Source organism: Oreochromis niloticus, linkage group LG9 (genome assembly GCF_001858045.2).
Source record: "Oreochromis niloticus isolate F11D_XX linkage group LG9, O_niloticus_UMD_NMBU, whole genome shotgun sequence".
NCBI classification, from domain to species: domain Eukaryota; kingdom Metazoa; phylum Chordata; class Actinopteri; order Cichliformes; family Cichlidae; genus Oreochromis; species Oreochromis niloticus.
In genome coordinates this window covers 27,495,409-27,516,097 of record NC_031974.2, presented here as the reverse complement: position 1 = coordinate 27,516,097, position 20,689 = coordinate 27,495,409, and the positions used below count along the sequence as shown (strand labels likewise).

General features: G+C 41.6%; 1 protein-coding gene across 4 annotated transcripts in view; it reads left to right on the top strand.

Moving 5' to 3' along the window:
- adarb2 (adenosine deaminase RNA specific B2 (inactive)) overlaps positions 1–20,689 on the top strand; it is a 208,366-nt gene that overhangs the window by 154,171 nt on the left and 33,506 nt on the right. For all 4 annotated transcript variants that reach the window (XM_005471671.4, XM_019363290.2, XM_025910160.1 and 1 more), the window contains one exon: positions 14,710–14,824. In XM_005471671.4, coding sequence (XP_005471728.1) covers positions 14,710–14,824 — 115 coding nt within the window. The remainder of the gene's footprint in view (positions 1–14,709; positions 14,825–20,689) is intronic.

Below are 20,689 nucleotides of genomic sequence, written 5' to 3'. Positions count from 1 at the left end.
TTTGAAGTCTCGCTGATTGCCAGGGTCGAGCCCACCAAAAAAAGCCACAGCGGTATCTTCAAGAGCAGCAGAGATGGAGGCGCGGCCGCTGCGTCTGGGCTGAGGCCGACACAATCGGCCACCCTTTGGAGGGAGCCATCGCAGTGCTTCAGAGGAGCCATTCCACTCTTTTAAGACATGAAAGCCAATTCTAGAGTCGCCCTTCCCCTGAAATGTTTTAAAGCCGTTGCTGCAGTCTCTCCACCTGTCGAAAAAGCAAACAGTTTTCCTGGATTTATTATTTCTGTGGCTTCGCTCTGTCTGGCATAAAATATTACTGATTCCAGACAGAAAAGCTCTGTTGGGAGATGGAGAATAGAGTTGGACTGATAAATCCGTGAGCTGACACGTCATACCAATATATGACTTTTATTAAAAAAGTCAGTGTCCCACACCTCTGTTACGATAGAGTCCATCTCTGACCACAGCAGGTGAATATTATTTTGCTGTGATTATTTTCTTCTATCAGATATGTGGCTTCAGAGATGCTCCTAGTGGGGGAAGGTCATATTAACAGTGAGTGAAGCCTGCACTGCTCCTCAGCCTGGTTTTTAATCCACATTTGTCTAAATGCTGATTCACAAAGGCATGAAGAGAACGGCCATTTTGCTGACTTCATCAAGGATCTCCCTCCGGGTTTCCAGCCAGGTGTATTTGTTGTATTTGATATAATCACCCTGCAGCTGGTCAGCTGACATAAATATCCATGCCAGTTTGTTATGTATCTGAGGCTGTGATTTGCTTTTTTTCTTAGCTGAAGAGCTGCATTGAGCTTTTGCGCTGATTGGAGAGTGGCACTTAGAGCCAAACAAAGGTGCATCAGTGAAATATGCTAGACTGAAATTAATCTGTATTGTCCCTTCAATTTAACAAAAAATAGGTTGTAGATACAAACAGCATTAGGGAGCATTAAGAGGTAGGGCTCTTTGATATGACGATATATAGGATGACGATATGAAAACATCTATCGTTTCATATTATACACTATCGTTTCGTGTTGTCACAAAATAAACTGTTTACGGTAATATTTTTTCATCATTTTGATGGTCATTGTAGTGGTTATATTAATTTCTTAAAGTCCTCTCTTTCTCTTATATTTAAAATAACCACACTTTTACGCGTACTTTCATTAGCAACAACAACGGTAAAACCATCAAGTTGCTCCGCCGTCCGCATGTTTATTTTCCACATAAACCTTTCGCAATAAAGCGCAAGATCCTGTTGAGACTTTTCAAATTAAACTGAAGTATATGCATTATTCTCAAACATCAAATTTCAGAATATGCATCAAACAAATTACCTCAAATAAAAACATGAACTATAAATGGCACAGAGAATACCAGCATGACCAGTGAAATTGTGGCAGAACCAGGTAGCTCCAAATAGAAGGACCAGTCAAAACAAATCGAGGACCTTATTTCTTAATGAGGGGCTACCTCTGTACCATGGACATGGTTTGGTAATGAAAAGTCTGACACAGACCAGAAAACTGTACTATGCAAATTATGCAGGAAACTGGTCCCCACCATGGACTCAAACATGACAAACCTCTTCTACCACCTACGCAAGAATCGCGTGAAAGAGTATGGAGAGAGTTTACTGATGAGAAGCAAAAAGGAGCCGTCAGGTGCTCAAAATAAACCTTAGACTCAAACATTAGAACAGGCTTTTCCCTGCAGCACGCCGTGTAATAAATACTCACAAAGAAAATGGGCGGCCGTTACAACTTATATCTAAAAATGTATAGTTTTATACTTGACTCGACTGCCTGAGATTCACTGAATTTATAGAAAACGCACTATTTTGCAATATATATCTTTATCTCGATAAGAAATGTCTTATATCGGGATATGAGATTTCGGTCATATTGCACAGCCCTACTAAGTGGCGGCCACACAGAAAGTATATCATTTCTTGCGAATTGCGTTGTTGCTGATGTCTGATTGCTAGCAGACATTTCAGCATATGATTGCCAAGGTAACCCTCAAATGTATCTAACACTTAGTTGCTTCAACTGCTAACCTCAATTTTTCAGCAAAATTTGCCAGTGGGTATTGCTCCCATCATCACCTGAAGTCTCTGAATTTCAGTGACATTCAAAGGTCTGGAGTTGCCACTTGACACTTCCTCCAACAAATTTTAATATAAAGTTTTCCTCCTGGTGCTCTGAGTCGACGTCCCTTCAGTTCTGAAAACAAAGATAAGAGCTGAAGACTTGATACAGATGAAATTTGAATACTTTTCCTAAAAGGAACAGCAACAGAGTCTAGCTTAGCTTTGTAGCATTACGTAACCTGTGGTGTGTAACCAGCGTCTCAAATGGCATTCTTCTGTAAATATACTTCCTATAGTTTGTGCATTTTAGTCCACAGTTGAATGTGGAAGAGTGTAATTTTTTCACCCTCAGTGGTCAGCCTCTTGGCTAGTAGCAGAAGAGGACAGAGCACAAATAATCTTCAGCTAGCAAAAGAGTATGGAAACGTCGATGCTAGCAAGCTAGCTAACAACTGCAGGTTTTCATCAAGTACTGACATTGTGGGTGCTGTTTGGTGTTTATGTGTAAAAAAAATTAGCATTTTTAATATAAAAGACAGTTTAAATGGTCATGGATGGTTGAAATGGTCACATAATGCAGTGGTTTCTGCAAAAGTCTAGTGTTGGATCATTTTTTCTGGTGATTTGAGGTAATGGTACTGTGCCAAACTTCACGCATTAAATGTGATTAAATGTATCGCGTACTACATGTAGGTTTAATAATGGAAGTATCCATATTGTGGGATATGGCGTCTTATTTGAATACGTTAAAAGCTTTTCAGTGCCAGGAAAGGAATCCTGTAATTTTAGCTCCCAACATTTAGCCCTAGTTGTTGTAGAGATTTTTCTGATTCATTCTCTCAGTCGAATCACATCAGCAATTAACCCAGAAGTCTCTTACACATGAAGTCCCTCAGGATTAATAACTATTGATTTTTTTAAGTGACAGTTAGTTGCAATTGGTAAGCGCTTAATTGAGATTGTGACTGCAAAGTGTCTCTGGGGCAGTAGACTGTCCACTGCTGCTTCCGTTATTCCTTAGTACACACATATAAAACTTGGAGCAAAGAGGTCGGTCTCTTTCAGGCTCGCTCTCTGTCTCTCTGTTAAATCATGGGCAAATTAATGGGAGTTGTGTGAACAGCCCTCGGGGGCCTCTGGAGTGGCTTCCTCCTCCTCCATCCTCCCTTAGTCAACAATGTACTGTAGATGATAGACTCTTGTTAAATCCTCGTGGCTGACCCTCTCATTTCCTCCTCCGTCTCCATACAGAATCTTTTCCTCTCTCTCTCCACCCTTCCCTCCATCTCTCTCGGGGGTAGGTCGTGTTATCTTTTCACAGGAGTCCCTCTGCTGGCCTTTGGTGCATAATGTATAAAGCCGCTGGTGTGTGTTTTACACTGTGCCTGACATTATTAAGTCGTTTTAGGCATATCGCTGCTTTTATCTCCACCGTGGAGGTTAATCAGAGGGGATTTATACCGAGACGACTTAGGCGCGCTCCATCTGTTGTCACCGTGAACCTTTTATTTATTTCTTTTTTTCTCTTGCTCTCTGTGATCTCCTCTGCCCTGTGCATATTTTAAAGACAAATTCAGGAAGAGCATGTTAACTCATCTGTGAGCGGTAAGGTGAAACAGAAGTGCCATAAAATATCTGTCAGATGCCACAAAGGTCTTTTTGAGGCATTAAGAAAATGTGACATAATTGCATGTAAAGTTTTCCTCTGAGGTTTATTACAGTAATCCAACCAAATGAATAAGCGTAATTAAGCTGTGATGTGAATTATAATATAGAAAGGTTTTAGATTGTGGCAGATGCTAACTCACATTTGCAAGACTTTCGTTTTTTTATCAGGAACACTCTGTTGCTGTTTATTCATTATTTGTTGCTGCTTGTACCTCTCTGCTCACCACATAGGGTAATTTAAATGACAGGGGAGAAACAATTCTCCATGACCATCGCTAAACTGTAAAATCACCACAGACTGCAGTTTTGTTCTCTTTGGTTAACTTTCACATGCCCTGTTCCTTCTCTGGATCAGTTCTAATTATTAATGATTAGAGGTACATGTTGTCCCTCTACCTGTCCACAGTCCAAAGACATGTATGTTAGGTTAACTGGACCTTAAATTGGATAAGTGGAAGATAATGGAGAAGTGGTTAATATTCGTACCAAATCGTTGGCATTTCAGGGGCAGAAAGACAAAAGTTTTCAGGAAGAAAGCAAGAAAGAGGGAATTTCTTCTTTTTTTTTTAAGTCATATGTCCAGCACATGCACATGCATTATAATCAAGTGTATGTTGACCTTTCATCTCAAGTCTGATTTCGTGATTGTCCTTTACATAAAGACATTTCTATAAGCTGATGCAGTAAAGGTAACACCATCATCTCACTCTTTGGTTGCACAGAAGAGGAAATAACTATTTAGAAAGTGCTGGTTTAAAAAAAACAAAGCTTATTGAGGGACCTGGCAACCATGGTTTCCAGATTACAACCACACCAAACATGGAGCCACAGATGGGCCGAGCCCTGATAGCATCTATGTTGTATCTGGCTGAGCTTGTTTGATCAGATGAAGAGAATTAAGATTGATAATGAGTTTCAGAGACAGTCATGCATAGCATCTGCCCTTGTTGGTTATGATTCAGTAGCTTCAGCTCGATCTGGCTTGAATGCTGGGGTTTCATTTCCCAAATTAATGTTTGGATTTAGGCTTAAGTGCATTAGTAACTTTGAACAGATGTAACCAATCAGGAGACATATGAAGTTTAGCTTTTACCAAAGGTTGGGAAACACTATTTAATTTTAAATCATCCATGACAAAGTTGTTGGGAGTTTGAAGGGTGAACATGTACATTCAGCTCAATTCAGCTTTATTTATATAGCACCAAATCACAAAACAGCAGCCTCGAGGTGCTACAGGATCTTGTAGGTGAGAAATTTTTTTTTTAGAAGCAGGAAAAGCCTTGTTCTGACATGCAGTGTTTTAAAAGGGTGACAGTGCTTGAAATACTGTCCAGAAATGACTAAGTGACAAGCAGCTGTAGCTGTGACTCTAAGATGATTCAAGTTCCTGAATGTCAAAATCACACAATTGCTTATTGGCACTTGGCCTGAGATGGGCAATTGTGTCTCTGCTGGGACTGAAATATATTCTATATTTTCATAGTGGGATTTAGTCTCTTGGGACCAGAAGATGGTGAGGTTGTTTTAAAAATGTGAAGATGACCTCCTTGTGGAGCTCAAGGTCATTAGGATTCATCTTGTGGGGACATTGAATGTTTGTACCAAATTTCATGGCAATCCATCCAGTAGCTGTCAGAATATTTCACTATGAATATCAGAGGGAGTCAGCAGGATAACTTCCCTGAGGCTCATGAGTGCCTCTGCAAATGTCTGTGTCCATCAAGTATGTTTTTAAAATATTTAAATAATTGTTTGATATGTGTGTGTGGTGGTGCTTGGCAGGGTTAACTAAAGTCATTAGGATATAAACCCTAGGGACCATGAGAAACTTTAAAAAATCATGAAAAGCCAAAATAAGGCACCGTTCACACCAAATTGTACATCAACTCTACACATTTTCCTCTGGGCAGCATTGCCGTTAATGCATCTGGATCTAGCATCTAGCCTTCTCTTATCTACACTAGAACCAGATGGCACTTTCCTAATACATAAAAAATGCTGCAACAGTGTCTCTTCACAAAAAAAAGGCACTTATTTCTTCACAGTGATAAGGTTTATGGTTGTAGTTCAGTAGAAATAAAACAGTTACTCATGATGCTCTTCACAAGGCGTGTGCATGATTTCTGCAGAGATCTCTACAACCGATACCTCCCAACCTAGTCAGGTAAATGAAGAGCGCTGTAGACCAGATCAAATTTGTTGGGGTTTTTGGTGGAATGAACTGACCCTTTAAGACTGGATCCACATGGACATTTGTTTTATCCACTGATCTGTCTGCATCCAAAGTGGCGGACCATCCAGTGAACCCACAGGCTAACGTTATCATCCTCAGAGACACGCTGGGTCTGTGGCTAAAAATCCCATTGTACATATATTCTAAGTGGTCGCTTGCCCTTGTCATGAATTTGGCTGTACAGGAGGGGTGGATTGTTACACTGTAACACAGGGATTGATTGCAGCCCCAAGTGGAGAACATCAAAGTCGTAATGAAACACTTCTATGTTTAGCATCATTTCTAGAAAGCGGTGCCCTTGGTTTTTTGGATGAGGTTATCATTTTTGTGGTAGCTCATCCTTGACTCTGATCCTTACCACATGCACCAAGCTCGTCGTCGTGGTTTCCACCTTTTCAAGCCTAATGAGGAATCTCTGTTTGAGCTCTGCTTTGCTGCTGGAAACCTGTGGTGCAGCATTGCATCTTCCCCCTATCTCTCACCCACACTGGGGAAAGACGGAGAGGAGAGCTGTGGCAAAGACAGATCAAATGCACCATCTCTGTCATTCTCTCTCACTCTCTCTGGTGCTCCTTCATCTGCCTTTGTTCTCTCTTGCTAACATCAAGCATGTGGTTTGAAAGGGAAAAAGCCTCTTGTTATGATGACGACGGCCGCATGGTGCAGCCCGGCTGCCTGATCTGACTGACAAGGCCCCGCTGTTCAGGCAGAAAGTTTGACACACACACACACACAGTGAAATCTGTTCCATGGGCTGCAGGGCCATCTGGCCATAGCACAGGAAAAGGTTAGATCTGGTTAGAGGCGAGGTGCAAAAGTGTTTCACAGCTTTCCCCAAATTTTACACAGTTCAAGTCCTGCAGGTTGCACTTTGTCGCTATCACGTGGCACAACCACATCTCTCACTGTCAACAAAAGGCAAGACAGCAGAGCAACCGCTGAAAGGAGATCTGAGAAGTGACATATCAGTTTTGTTTTGATTTTCCTCTTATGATACAGATCGAGAGGCCAGCAAGAGAAGGAGCAGAAAGATTTAGGAGCGAGAGCAATGCTTTACATCATATGGAGAACAAACAAGAGGGAAATCTGTCTCACCGTGAGGAGTCGGGCTTTTTTGAGAATCTAAAAAGCCCCCAGAGGCAGCGTTTCCGCCAAATGAATAGATATCCATTTTCAAAAGCCTCATGCTCGGCGGCAGGCGAGGGATGGGGAGAAGGGAGGCAGGGCTGATGGTGGAGGCACAGGGTGGGTGGGTGGTGGTGGAGGTGGGCAGGGGGGATATCTAGGCAGAGGGCAGACACTATTAAAACTCGGGAGAATGAATTGTTAAATACCTCTATAAAGAAATATAAGACATGGCCCCATTTTTATGCTGCCTGGGCTGCTCTGCAGGCGGGTGATAAGGTGTGAGGGTGGTGGGTTGAAGTGTGTGTGTGTGTGTGTGTAGGTGTGTGTGTGTGTGTGTGTGTGTGTGTGTTTCCCCCAGGGTGGGGTAAAAATCATGCAGTGATGTTCATGGAGGAGTGACACACATGGACACACACACACTCAACATGGCTGCTTCAGTTTCACCAGATTAACTGAGGATGTGCAGAAACATACGGGCAGCTTTACCGAGGGCCTTAAAACACAATCAGTGATGAAGCTGGAGTTTCCTGTCAGTATTTCCATTTGGGGGCCGTAGTGCTAAACAATAAATTACACAGTTGAACTTTTTTTTTCCTGCCGCGCACACACAGGCACACACGCCATTGCCCCTGCCAGCACACGCAGACTTCTAGGTCAAGCAGCAGTGGAGAAAATTTTCCTGTTGACATTTTGTGTTTCTGGCACAATATTGACTTCAGAGGAAAGGAGCAGGAGGACTGTTGGTGAATTTCCACATTACCTTGGAGGAAGACGCCAAACTGTTTACGTGCACAAACAGACGGGGGGCGGTGAGGGGTGAATGGTTGGATGGACAGATAAAAAATATGATAGCAGTGTATTGAAAATTCTTACCTACATTTAACTTCATTCTTTATCACAGTCACAAATAATTTGAAGACCAGAAACCTGCAGATATGCTTTTTACTGTGGTCTCAATGTCTTTGTTTTGGTTTTGTGACTTAAGAAAGCTGTAATAAATTTGACAGTAAGAGTTTAAATGCATTCACGTCAAATGACGTAGCACTATATTGCACTGTATTATTTCACCATTATGTTACTGTGTTTGCTTTATCTGTAGCATGCTTCTTGTTTCCAACCAAACAGCAGCTAGCTAGTTAGCAGAGGGGAACGTTTATCTTTAGCTGCTAGATTCTAACTAAAGGGACGATTGGTTGCTTAAATGCTGATGTTGTAGTCATGAGGAATATACGCCACAGTTGGTCGTATATCTGGCTACAGTATTTTTTACAGGGATCCATGCTAAGAGGAGATGGCGGTTAATTACTTCTTGCTTTAAAATCTGATTTCCAAAAGCAGATTTTTTTTAATGGAAACAAGATAAATAAAGTTGAAATGATTGTATTTTTCCATGTGTTATCAAGTCATTGTTTTTTCTTTAGCCCACTCAAAAACACCCATAACTGGGCCCTGACTACCAAACTGATGCTCCCATATCTCCCACATAGACAATATCAAATCTATTTTGATGTCTCAACATGAACATTTTCACCATTTCACTCTTGATGTTTTGTAGCCAGCTATAACAAGCAACTTGTCAGTCGTCATTAGGAAATGAGCATGAAACTTATTACTTATATTTAAAACAGGGGCTCAGCGTTTACCTTCAATGTGTGACTGAGCCTATAAACTCATAAGGAAAGTCTTTACAGAGGACAAGTCCAAGGTAGGACTTAAACAGTCTTTTTAAGTCTTTCCAACCACAAGTATCGCCCCCTGGTGGCTATTAAAAGAATGTAGGCTTAGGCACTTTTGCACTGGGTGCACTTTTGCACTGGGTGCACTTTTCAGACCATGTCCATCTTTTGCACTGTCCGTGGCCCTTTTTGATGAGTTTCAAGTTGATGAGTAATATGTTAAATAATCGTGTCCTGAGTCCTGACCAGAATAATTGCTTTAAACAGCAGAGGCAGAACTACATTTTTGTATATAACCACCCACAAATATGTAGAATCACATGTATTTATGCATATTATACATTTTAAGAAGTGATCTGGGATATAAGAACAACGGCTACCATACAAACTAGAGCTAAGCTGCACAGACCACAGGGTGTGGACGCTAGAGGGTTGCCAAATGTTGCTAACTGATGTAGTTACAAACAGGCATGAGTGCGACTTGGAGCGACTTGGATTTCAGTTATTCCAGACGGAGTCAGAGGTCACTGTTTCTTTCTAATTTTGCTTTAATTTTGCTCATTTCAGCTCCCCCTGATTCGAGCTGATTGTGATATTACGGCAGTAAATTTCATCATGCGCAGCTGCAGATGTTACTAAATAACCGCCGTTGCTTGTTTTCTCCACCCTCGGGATGCCCGGAGGAATTGCCAAGTAAATTGGTCAGAACTAATGCGGCAAAGACACCAGGTGGGCTGAGCAACACAACAGCCACTACAGCAGTTTCCTGAGGTGCATTCAGAGTGCAGTTTATATCAGTTACCTGAGACAGAGTTTGAATACCAAATTCCCAAACGTAGCTGTGGAGGAGCGGCGCTAACCTTGATGTTGATCCGAAAGCAAGCCAGCCGGCCCTCCTTCTCGCTGTGCGGCAGGCCGAACTGATGTTCTCCCTGACCGAGGAGTGAGATCCTTGGCCCCGTTTTTCTGCCACATTAGGCCCACACTAAAGGTGGCACTCAACTCCCCCACTGAGGAATGAGTGTGTGTATGCGTGTGCCAATGTGAGGAAAATGATAGGGGGACACAGTACAGACAGAGGTATGTATTTAGATATTTGATAATATAAACAGAGCAAAGAGAATGCAGGAAGGGAGCTGAGGCCTTTTTTTCTTTTCAGTCGGGTGATGCAGATTAGGTTCATGATTATGCTGTTTCCATGTGGAAATTATAGGTTCTGAATCACAGTCAGCACATCACTGCCCTCTATCACAAACCAACCTGAGAGACAGAGTTAGCAGGAGGAGGAAAAAAGGAAGAGAGGAAAGGAATGAAAAGGCAAAGAGGTAAAAAAAGATGAGACGAGAATGAGGAAAGATGACTCGACAGAGAAAAAGAGTGACAGGGATGAGAGGAGAGCGAGTTAAAGGAGAGTTGGAGGAGGAGGAAGAAGCAGGAGGGAGGGACAAGAAGCTGGGCTGTTTGCCAGGGTCTATTCCACCTTTGCTCTCCGGGCCTTTCCGAGCTGCCACGTTCTCTCACCTCTGTAATGTCATCAATGAAAAGGCCTTTAGGAGGGATGGAGGACTTGACTCTGGGTTCAGAATGTGCCCGACACCAGCTGACGCTGCCAAGCCAAGCAGGATTCTGTTCAAATTAATTGGATGTCACTTTCAGGAGCAAGAAACAAGGCAGGGTTTTTTTCCCCACAGGTTTTGTTACTGCGTGTAGAATCAGAACATTTTGCAGGACTCGTGGCAGAGCGAGGACGGTTTTCTCTTTGTAATCTTCTACATACTGGGGATTATTTTAACTGTGGAATTTTAATTATAAACTCAGAATAAATTGACAGAAATGTTGCCAAATATTACAAAATTACGATTAAATTTCCTTGTCTTTTGGCAAAAATCTATGTGATTTATATTTTTGTTGGTTTTTACTCGACATTTAATGAATAACAACTATCCACACTTTGCTCTAACTTTGTGTTTTTTAAAGGACAACATCCACAAAGTCTTACTGGACATTTTATACAAAGCAAAGCAAATGACTGGGTAACAAAAAATAATTGAGGCTCTTTGTGTTCATATGAAATTATATTTTTAGTTCATTTTTCAAGCATATTGTCAAAAAAAACAAACCAACACATGGTTACCAGGTTGTTCTTTATTTCTTTATTGCTGTAGAAACCTGTTATTCTGACATGTGAGAGATTTATGCTTTTTATTTTACACCCTCTACAGGTCATTCCCTACACAACAGGTGTTCCACCCATTACAGGTATCAAATTTAGACTGTCAGTGTCAGGTTTACTAAAAATAGCTTGTTAGCGGCACTCCCAAATAACGCTCGTAGGCGTGATTATCTTTATGGGTAATTAATAAATGTACACAAATTATGTGTTTGTTAGTTGTTACACATTATTATGTCTTTTGCAAATGTGGTGGAAGAGTTAACTAAAAATTGAATTTCACTGTCACCACATAACATCTAACAAGTTTTAATGGAGTCATTCATTCGTCCCTCCTTTGTAAACTTTGATGGTTTTACAGCAACAGCTGTCAATATTGTTGTAGAGTTAATATAGTTATAATTGTAGATATTCATAACTATGTAACTATATAGTTACAGTTATTCATATTAACGATAAAGTGAAAGAAAAAGACTGAGTGTCCAAGTCCATCTGCTGTGCTGACATAAAAATACATTAGTGAGTATCAGCTGTTTCCTATTAACAACAGTACAAAAGGTTGGATGCCTCTGAAAGAGAAATATCTTTAACAGGGAAACTAATTACTGTTATTCCACACATGCTGCAGGTCACTGAGTAGGACTGTGCGTATTAAAGGTGCAGACTGTTAGTTTAAAAGTGGATTAAAGCTACTTATAGTAAATGTGTCTGTTTAAGACCTTGAAAAATGATCTGAAGCGACCAATAAAATGAAGAAAGTGAAAATCTCCTCTATAGCTTTATGCTGTGTTGTAGGGCAGCGGTCCCCAACCTTTTTTGCACCACAGACGGTTTATGTCTGACAGTATTTTCACGAACCGGCCTTTAAGGTGTCACGGATAAATACAACAAAATAAAACCAGTACCAGTACCAAAAATAAGAAGATTTATTCATAACACACAGGAAAAGACCCAGGGAAACCGAGTTAACGATAAAAACAATAAAAAAAAAAAGATAAAAACCGAGAAAACCATACATTTCACACCCGAGCCTCAGCTCTCGTGGTTGGGGAGCACTGTTGTAGAGAGATCAACTGAAGCTGGGCTATGGCAAAGCTGCTTGTACCAGAGCAAAGCTGTTGTTCTGGTCTGTCTGTATTCCTGTTATTTATGGCCACTATCTCTGGATAGTGACCTCAAGAATAAGATCCCAGAGTAGAGCCACTACTCCTCCACATCAGAAGGAGCCAGCTGAGGTGGTTCAAGCATCTGGGTAGGACGCCTCCTAGGTGAGGTGTTTCCAGCATGTCCTAATGGGAGGAGGACATGCAAACCCAGGACACACTGGAGGGATTACATCTCTCAACTGACCTGGGAATGCCTTGGTGTTCCCCCATCAGCTGGGGTGGGAAGGAGGGCTGCCCTGAAGATCAGACCCAGATAAGCAACAGAAAATGGCTGAATATCTATCAGAATGTGGACGCTACCCTTACTGTGTGTTTGTCCAACATGAAAGAAAGCCCAGAGATGTTATTCTTCATTTTTATCGACTCTATAATTCCGACCTTCTGCTGCTCGTGTTGTAAACCAAGTAGTTGTGTTGGCTGAAACTCTTGGCAAACGGCCATGATGGAGTCCAGAAGATGCCAGTTTTCTTTTGGACTGGAGGCACAGTCCAAAATGTTGTGCAGCTGCTCCAGTAGATTGACTGTGTGCAATATTTGACAGTGCAGACTTTCGAGAGTAATATAAGATGAATTGTAAATGCACTGGCACTTTTCTACTCTACTTGAGCACTCAAAGCTCTTTATACAGCATGTCTTATTCAAGGGCCTTCTATCTAACATTCACACGTGTCATACTCCAATGAATGTATCAGAGACCAATTTGGGTTTAGTATCTTGCCTAAGGATACTTAGGATACATGCAGGTGGAGACAGGGATCCAACCACCAACCTTTGGATTAGTAGATGACCGGCTGTACCTCCTTACCTACAGCCACCCCACATATTCTACTTACTGCACCTTTAAAAGTGTCTTGAATTGAAAAAGAGAAGCATTTTTTATACCTGTTTACTCACTGGTGATACATGTAAAACATAGTTCATGTCCCAAACTGTTTATTTGGTTTTGAGTTGTTTCATGAAGAGTTTCTTGGCTTTAAAATGTTTTTTGGCATGACAAAGCAAAATATGCCTGATACCTATATTTCAGTGGTAAATTTGGAACGAGGATGTTTACTGATCATTGCTGCTGACCTTAAAAATGGCGGAAAACTGCCAGCAAAGCCGAGTAACAGTGAAGTGTTAGCCAAGCATCAAGTAAATAGCGGGAGAGGAAATGTGTCTTTTCTTCTTGTCTTTGTTGTCTGTTGTTAAAAATATGGAGACTTGCCTCAGTTGTGACCTGTCATCCAACCGTTAGCTGAGAACCTCTGTGCTAAGTTATTCACCGTGATGACTTTTCACCGCTCCTTCCTGTTCTACTCGCCGAGAAAGCTTCGGGCTGACACCGGTGTCAAAGCGCCAATATGCCCGTGTCCATACATACACACCCACACGCCACCCACCGCAACACAAGCTGTGAGCACCTCCACCGCCAGTTCCTACTGTGAGAGTATTTCACAGCCTTGACGAGGGCTATAATGTGCAATATGCTCACTAATTCATTTGCTCTCCTCGCCTTTTTTTTCTTTTTGCCCATAATCTCTCTGCTCCTCTCTCACTCTGTACGTCTGTTACTGTGGCATCTGTTGATGTCCTTTTAGCCACTGCGGGCTTCAGTCTGTCCAAAAGGCCCACTCCACTGCCACTCTGTTGCCATCTCCCAGTGATCCGTTTGCGCTCTACAGTTGGCGTGGAGACTACTTGGAGACTAAGCCCTTAATTACTACTCGAGTAAAGAGCATTAAAAATTCCAAAGAGTGTGAAAACCGTGCCCATGCCTCGGCAAACACCTGGTGAACAGTGTGGATTTAGTGGATGTCTGGTGAGAAGTGTTGAGTCGGAGGTGGAGGGGTAAATGTACATAGAGAGCACAGTTTTATTTCATACTTTGCATTTTATCTCCAGTAAATCAGCATGTGTAACGTCGGTCAGACCGAGAAGCAAAAAAAAACAAGTTTTTAGAGGCGCTCCAAATGGCAGATGGTGGAGGAAATGAGAACTGATCGTGCACTCCAGTGAAGTCAGACAGGAAACAATGGGGTCTGGGACAAGTGGCTTTTATTTTGGGATATGCTGACAGAAACAATAATGAGTAAATGACAGCATATATCCAACTCTTCTGCTGTTAAAGTTAACGGCTACTCAGTGAAAACGTTTTACATTTGCATCACAATTGCAACACTGCTTGGTCAGATCATGTAAGCGGGAAGGTTAAGTTGGGAAGAGCTTAAAAAATGTGTATGTTGTGTCTCTTTAACAACCAGATGAGGATATAAAGATTAAACGCATCATCTAAGATCTAAAACACACGTGGCTATCAGGTATCATTGATTTAACAACACTGTGTGTTGAGCTTTGCAGCTGAAACATTTCAATAATAATCAAGTTGCTGTTGGAAATCTTATTTTATACCGATTTTCAATGATATCTCTATGCACTCATAGCTAAACAGGTAAGTTGACTTTTAGGATAATCTCCCTAAACCTCACTCTGTTTACCTGAACAGGTTAACCAAGTGCAGCAAATTTAAACCCGGGTAGTCGGTCTCCACAGATTGTGTCCAGTAGAAATTAAGGGAGCGATTGTGTTTTTCAGGACTTTGCTGATTCAATATTCCACTTGGTGAGGGAGAAGTACCGGTCGCTGGTGGGCGGCTGCAGTCCTGCGCACGCTCGGCACAAATCCCTGGCAGGCATCGTAATGACCCGAGGTATGGCAAATTTCATTGACTTTTATATATCACTTTGAATTATTGAAGTGGTGCAATATAAATTGAGACAGTAAGGTGGGGGGTAGAAAAAAAGAGTGAGTGAGTGAAGGAGGGAGAACAAGGAAGGGACGGGGAAGGGATTGTAGGTTGAGAAAGAAATGACAAACTGAGGGTGGGAAGAGAGAGAAAGTTTCCACTCCATGCTGTACCTTGCACCCATGCATGAGAGTATACCTTCCTGATGAATTATTGACTGCTTAGAGTCTCTGAGGAGAATGAGACATGGTAGTGAATGTCAGTCATCCTCACTGCATACTGGACTTTCAGTGCTCAAGGAGCTTTGACAGGAGTTCCAGATGCCACAGTGGGAATCTTAACTAGATCACCTTAATCTGAAACCTGACGGAGTGACTCAGTGAAGGAACAGTAAGTAGGAGGAGGCTTCAATCTGCTTTTCTCCTAAAGTGTGAAACAATGAGTTCCATTACTAGACATTTACATGACTACATCTTTGTCTTACAGGAGTGCTGTTTGTTGTAGTCGATCGGGGCCTCCCACACACAGACGTGTGTTATTTCTGCTTCAGCATATTCCACACGTACTCCACATCACTTATAATAATTCTATAGAGTTGCATTGCACACATGCCAGGATGATCTCGCATTAAGTTTATAGAAAATAAGCTGTGAGGTTTCTAAATCTGTTTTTTATAAGCAGGGGTGCATTCACTGTCAAAATAAAAGACACGCACCAGATAAGAAGTTGCGATGCGCGTTTGTGTACATAAGATTTTCTGGAGGAGGACAGACATTTGTTTAGAACTCTTAAAGATGTCGAAGAAGCAAGCTCCTTTAAGCAATTACTTTGGTGTTCCTCCACCTCCAAAGAAATGTCCGAAGGAGTCTGAACCGCAGAAGAAGCGCATATTCTCAGAAAAGTGGTTGCAGGAGGTGAGCTGGCTTCAAACAAATGATGAACGCACAGAGATGTGGTGCAGAATGTGCCGTAAAAATCCCACTCTAGCAGACAAAAACAGTGCCTTTTATATGTACGCAAACGCGCGTTGCAACTTCTTATCTGGTGCGCGTCTTTTATTTTGACAGTGAATGTGCACCTGCGGACCACTTATGTGCAGCCCTGTTTATAAGAGAAACTGTAACTGCGTTACATAAATGTAAGGTTAATCACACCAAAGAACTTTGTCTTGAGCGTTCCTAGCTGTTATCTGATGGTGTGTATTTCTGCTGTTAGCTTGTGTGTCATTGTCTGTTACTGAAAATTGTTGTTGGGATATGCTAGCTTTAGCTGTTAGCTGTTGCTGTTAAGGCCCCATTTCACCTGCTGCAGTGATCGCTTTGCGTGTTGCCGAAGCCACATTAATTTATGCTAACCTTGCTAGCATTATTCTAACAAGGTTAGTATTCTCCTGAACAGTAGGTGTCACCACTCAGATTAAACCTCCACATCCTCCACATAGGAGGAGAAGTCATTAAAACCCGCAAAACTCAGCAGTAGCACAACGACTAGCACCTGTGGCTTGTGACCACAGATGTGATGTAAATTTAATGTCAGTAGCTAGCTGGCTAGCTAGCTGGTGTCAGACGGGAGAGTTAAGTTTGAAACACCAGGGAAGCTGACCAGTTTATCACTGAGAGCTTTTGTTCATTGGTACCCTAGAAAGACCTCACAATAGATAAGATGAAGGCTGAAAGGCTTTTGGTTAGCATTCAGTGTGTGAACCGCTAACCTTTTCATCCATTATCATTACACACACACAAGATGGTTAAACACCTTTTGTGTAACAATTCACTTTAAACTTTGTTAACCTTTTTTATTTATAGTTGAAAATTCTGATTACACAGTCTGAGAGCAGGGTAAGACAACCTGACCTAACCTGTAACAGACTCTGTTTTCTGTTTTGTTTTGGCGGTTTTTTTTATCATTTAAAGATAAAAAATCATAAAAAAATAATGAATAAATTATTTATTAAAAATAAAAAACAAAGAATGAGCCTAATTTTGACATATTTTCTTCGCATATCAGTAAATAAAACAATAACCTTCACCCCAAGAAATGAAAGCCACACGTAAATTGAGATAAATAACTTATGCAGCAATGCTATATGAGAAGATATATAGTAAAAGTCATGGTACGAAACACAGGGCCTTCACTCTCTGTGGGATCTACTGTAATATAAAAAATGACCACACACACAGACACACACATGCGCACACACAGGTGTCTTATCTGGCTCTGTGGCTGCAGGCTGTGGGGGTGCAGGGGTCAGCGAGCAGGGATTGGTATCTCAACTGTCTTTGGAGTGCAGCAGCTCATCAGTTTAGACTAAAGTGAGGCTGGCGCTCATCCTGACCTAATCCAAACCCTTTCCTCTCCTCTCCTCTCCCTCCCAGTAATTGCTTCTGTTTGTTTATTAATAGCACACATTATCTTCAAAGATCCAGACATAGGGCTGCCGAGTATTCGCAGTAAGGCGGCGGCGGCAGCAGTGCGGTGGCCAGAATCCGTGCAGTCAGACACCAAACTTGACAGGAACACTGGGGAGTCCTGTTCTGCACCCCGCCCTCCTTTTCTGCCTCTCTCCGTGTCTCCTGCCCCTGCTTTTGCCTCGAGAATATTAATCAGGGTCCGTCTTTTAACCATAGACAGAAAGCAAACCCCTCCCCCACCCTTGCAGGAGTCCCACTGAGACATTTGAGCTTCAACCTGAGTGAGATTAGCCTCACCACCAGGCTGAGAGTTGTGAGACGACTACCAAAGTAAAGTCAAAGTAAAGAACGCACCGTCAAAAAGTGTGGAAAATCTCATTTGAATCAATCTAAATAGCATCGGCTGTCTGGTGATGGCAAACAGTGCTCATAGAAAGATGCTAAAAAGAAGCACACCCTTTTCCTCCTTTCTTCTTTCTTCACATTTGTTTGTTGGGATGGAGTGAGAAAGCCGTCCTCCAAGGCTTACCCCAGGGAAGAGAAGAGACGATAACAAAGGGTTTCAAACAAGTTGATTACAAGTGTAAGTTAAGCTATGGTTCGAAGTCTCCGTATCCGTTTTCAAATAAGGATTTCTCTACTCCTAATCTGGTTTTATGGATGTTGCAAATTTTAACATTTAACAGTCACGTCCGACACCAAAGCAGAGATGTACGCGGGATTTGTTGCGGCAGAGAGAATTTGAAAGCTCCAGCAGCATTCCACAAAGACAGCCTTATATGTTGAGAGCGATTTCCTGTTAAAGCTAATAAAGATTCAACAGGGTGCGTTCTCTGCTCTTGCCAAGTTGTGTGTGTGCGTGTTTTTTCCTTTTCCTCTCCCCTGCTGCTGAGCATTTTCAGAGATTTGCTGCGATTCAGACGGCACGGTTTGGATGACATTCAGCGTAATCACCCAACATCTTGTGATGAAAGAACACATGAAAGATAGGATTTATGAAGCACAACCTAAATGGCATATAAATGAGTTGACTAAAAGTTGACCTTGAGAGCTTAGTCTGCTTCAGAAAAAAATGTTTTAACGTCTGCGTTATGGTGCTCAGAGATAATGGGTGGCTTATTAAGAAACATTTTCCCTGTTTTATAACCATAGAGAATAAAGGGATCCTGATAATCGCTTTCCAGTGTCTTTGAGTTGCAGCTGGCATGTATAATAATGGATCATTGCAAAGTTCACGGTCATGTCACTCCCTGTGGTTTCTTACAGTTATTGCCTGTAAAGTATCCTCAGCAATTTGTGCTCACTTTTCACTTCAAACATGTAATAGCTTTCTTTGTTGAAGTCTTATATTTTCAGGAATAATTCACAGCAGCTCGCTCACAGTCAGTTTAGGTTTCAGCAGGTTTATTTAGGAACTCCAGCAGACAAGTATTCAGATCATCCATCCATCCGCTTCCGCTTATCCTTTCCAGGGTCGCGGGGGGCGCTGGAGCCTATCCCAGCTGTCATAGGGCGAAAGGCAGGGTACACCCTGGACAGGTCGCCAGTCTGTCGCAGGGCCAACACACAGGGACAGACAACCATTCACGCTCACATTCACACCTAGTGACAATTTGGATTATCCAATGAACCTATCCCCTCAAACTGCATGTCTTTGGACGGTGGGAGGAAGCCGGAGTACCCGGAAGGAACCCACGCAAACACGGGGAGAACATGCAAACTCCACACAGAAAGACCCCGGCCTGATGGTGGAATTGAACTCAGGACCTTCTTGCTGTGCGGCAACAGTGCTAACCACCGTGCCACCGTGCTGATTCAGATCCTGTACTCCAAAAATAACACTACAGCACTTTACAAACCCTCTGTTACAGAGAAAAGTTTTTCCTTTAAATGTTTTAATTGAACTAAAAGTACAGATTGATTTTTGACACTTTCTGGTGATGACGAAGTTTTCATTATATTTCAGTGTCACTTTTGCTTACCTGCATTTCTTACAAAGCGATTATTGATTAGTCGACTCTCTAGGATAAGAGCATTTTTCCACTGAAATCAACTTGGCTTTACTTTAATCCATTCATCCAACAAGAAATCTGCTCAGTCATTGTAGGGGAGAATAAACCAGTATAAGGACAGTATTTAAATCAGCACATTTCTGTACACCCTTCCTTAAACTACCTGTTAACTGTGCAATAAACACTCCTGATTACTGGTTTATCAAGAAGCACTGGCCTCAGACCAGAACTTGCATTAGGATTGGGACAAGGTGTAATAAGAGCATTTCTTTTACAAATAAATTAGTTAGAACAGTTTGGAAGAGCCATTTATTTTAGCTGCATGATATCAGCAAATTAGTATCATTAAACTATCATATTAAAGTTTAAAGACTTTAATCTGGTTAATCTGGCCTCGATGGTTCATCGGTTAGAGTGAAAGCACAAAGTTTAAAACTGTCTGTTCTATTTTTTGAGCGTTGCATTGTCTTATATTGCGATTAGAGGTGTTGATGTAATGCAAAACATTTTTAGATTTCAAATTAGATGATAGAATTTTAAATTCTGGGAATGGCTGCAATAAATCATGTCCTGCTTTAACACCTGTTTCTGTCACGATCCTGGGTCTTTTGACCCAGCGTTTTGAGTTTTAGTTTATGGTTTATGTTTAAGCCCTTCAGGTTTTCTAAGTTCATTTTTTATCATGCCTAGGTTGTTTGTTATTAGATTCCCCTTGTGTCTTCCACCCCTGTTAAGTCTCCCTTGCCCTTCATGTGTTTCATGTCTGTGTCTTACGTTGTCAAGTTCAGGTTGTCATATCTGCGACTTATGTTTCCTGTTTTATTTTGAAGAGATCTTGTGTTCCTGTGTTCATCGTGTTTAGTTTTACTCTTCCATTGTGACGTCGTTATGTTCATGTGTGTCAGCTGTTCCCCATGTGTTCCCACGTCTCTCATTAGCCTCCTGTGTGTTTAGTCTGTGCCTTCTCATTCAGTCTTTGTTGGATCGTCTGCGTTGTTCCCATGCCATGTCCTGCGTTCAGGTTTTCATATATCCTCATCATCATTGCCATGTTTAGATTTTGTTTGTCAGGGTTTTTCATAGTTCGTGTTTCCTTTCTAGTTTACCCAGTTTAGGTTATTGCTTAGTTTGCATTGTTTTTGCCCTTTTATTTTGTACTGTTCTGTCTGCCTTAATAAATGGCTCATCATCAGTTAAGTTTGAGTTTTAGAATGTCTGCACCTGGGTCCAGTCTTCACACTCCACGCAGTTTGCCTCGGCAAACTGTGACAGTTTCAAGCTAACTTACAAAGTGAACATCATACTACTTTAAATAAGATTTAAAACTAACAATTAAGAACATTCAAAGTCTTATTGAGGTCAAAGATGAAACAGGAAGTAGGGTCATTTTCTTATTGTCCTTTTGC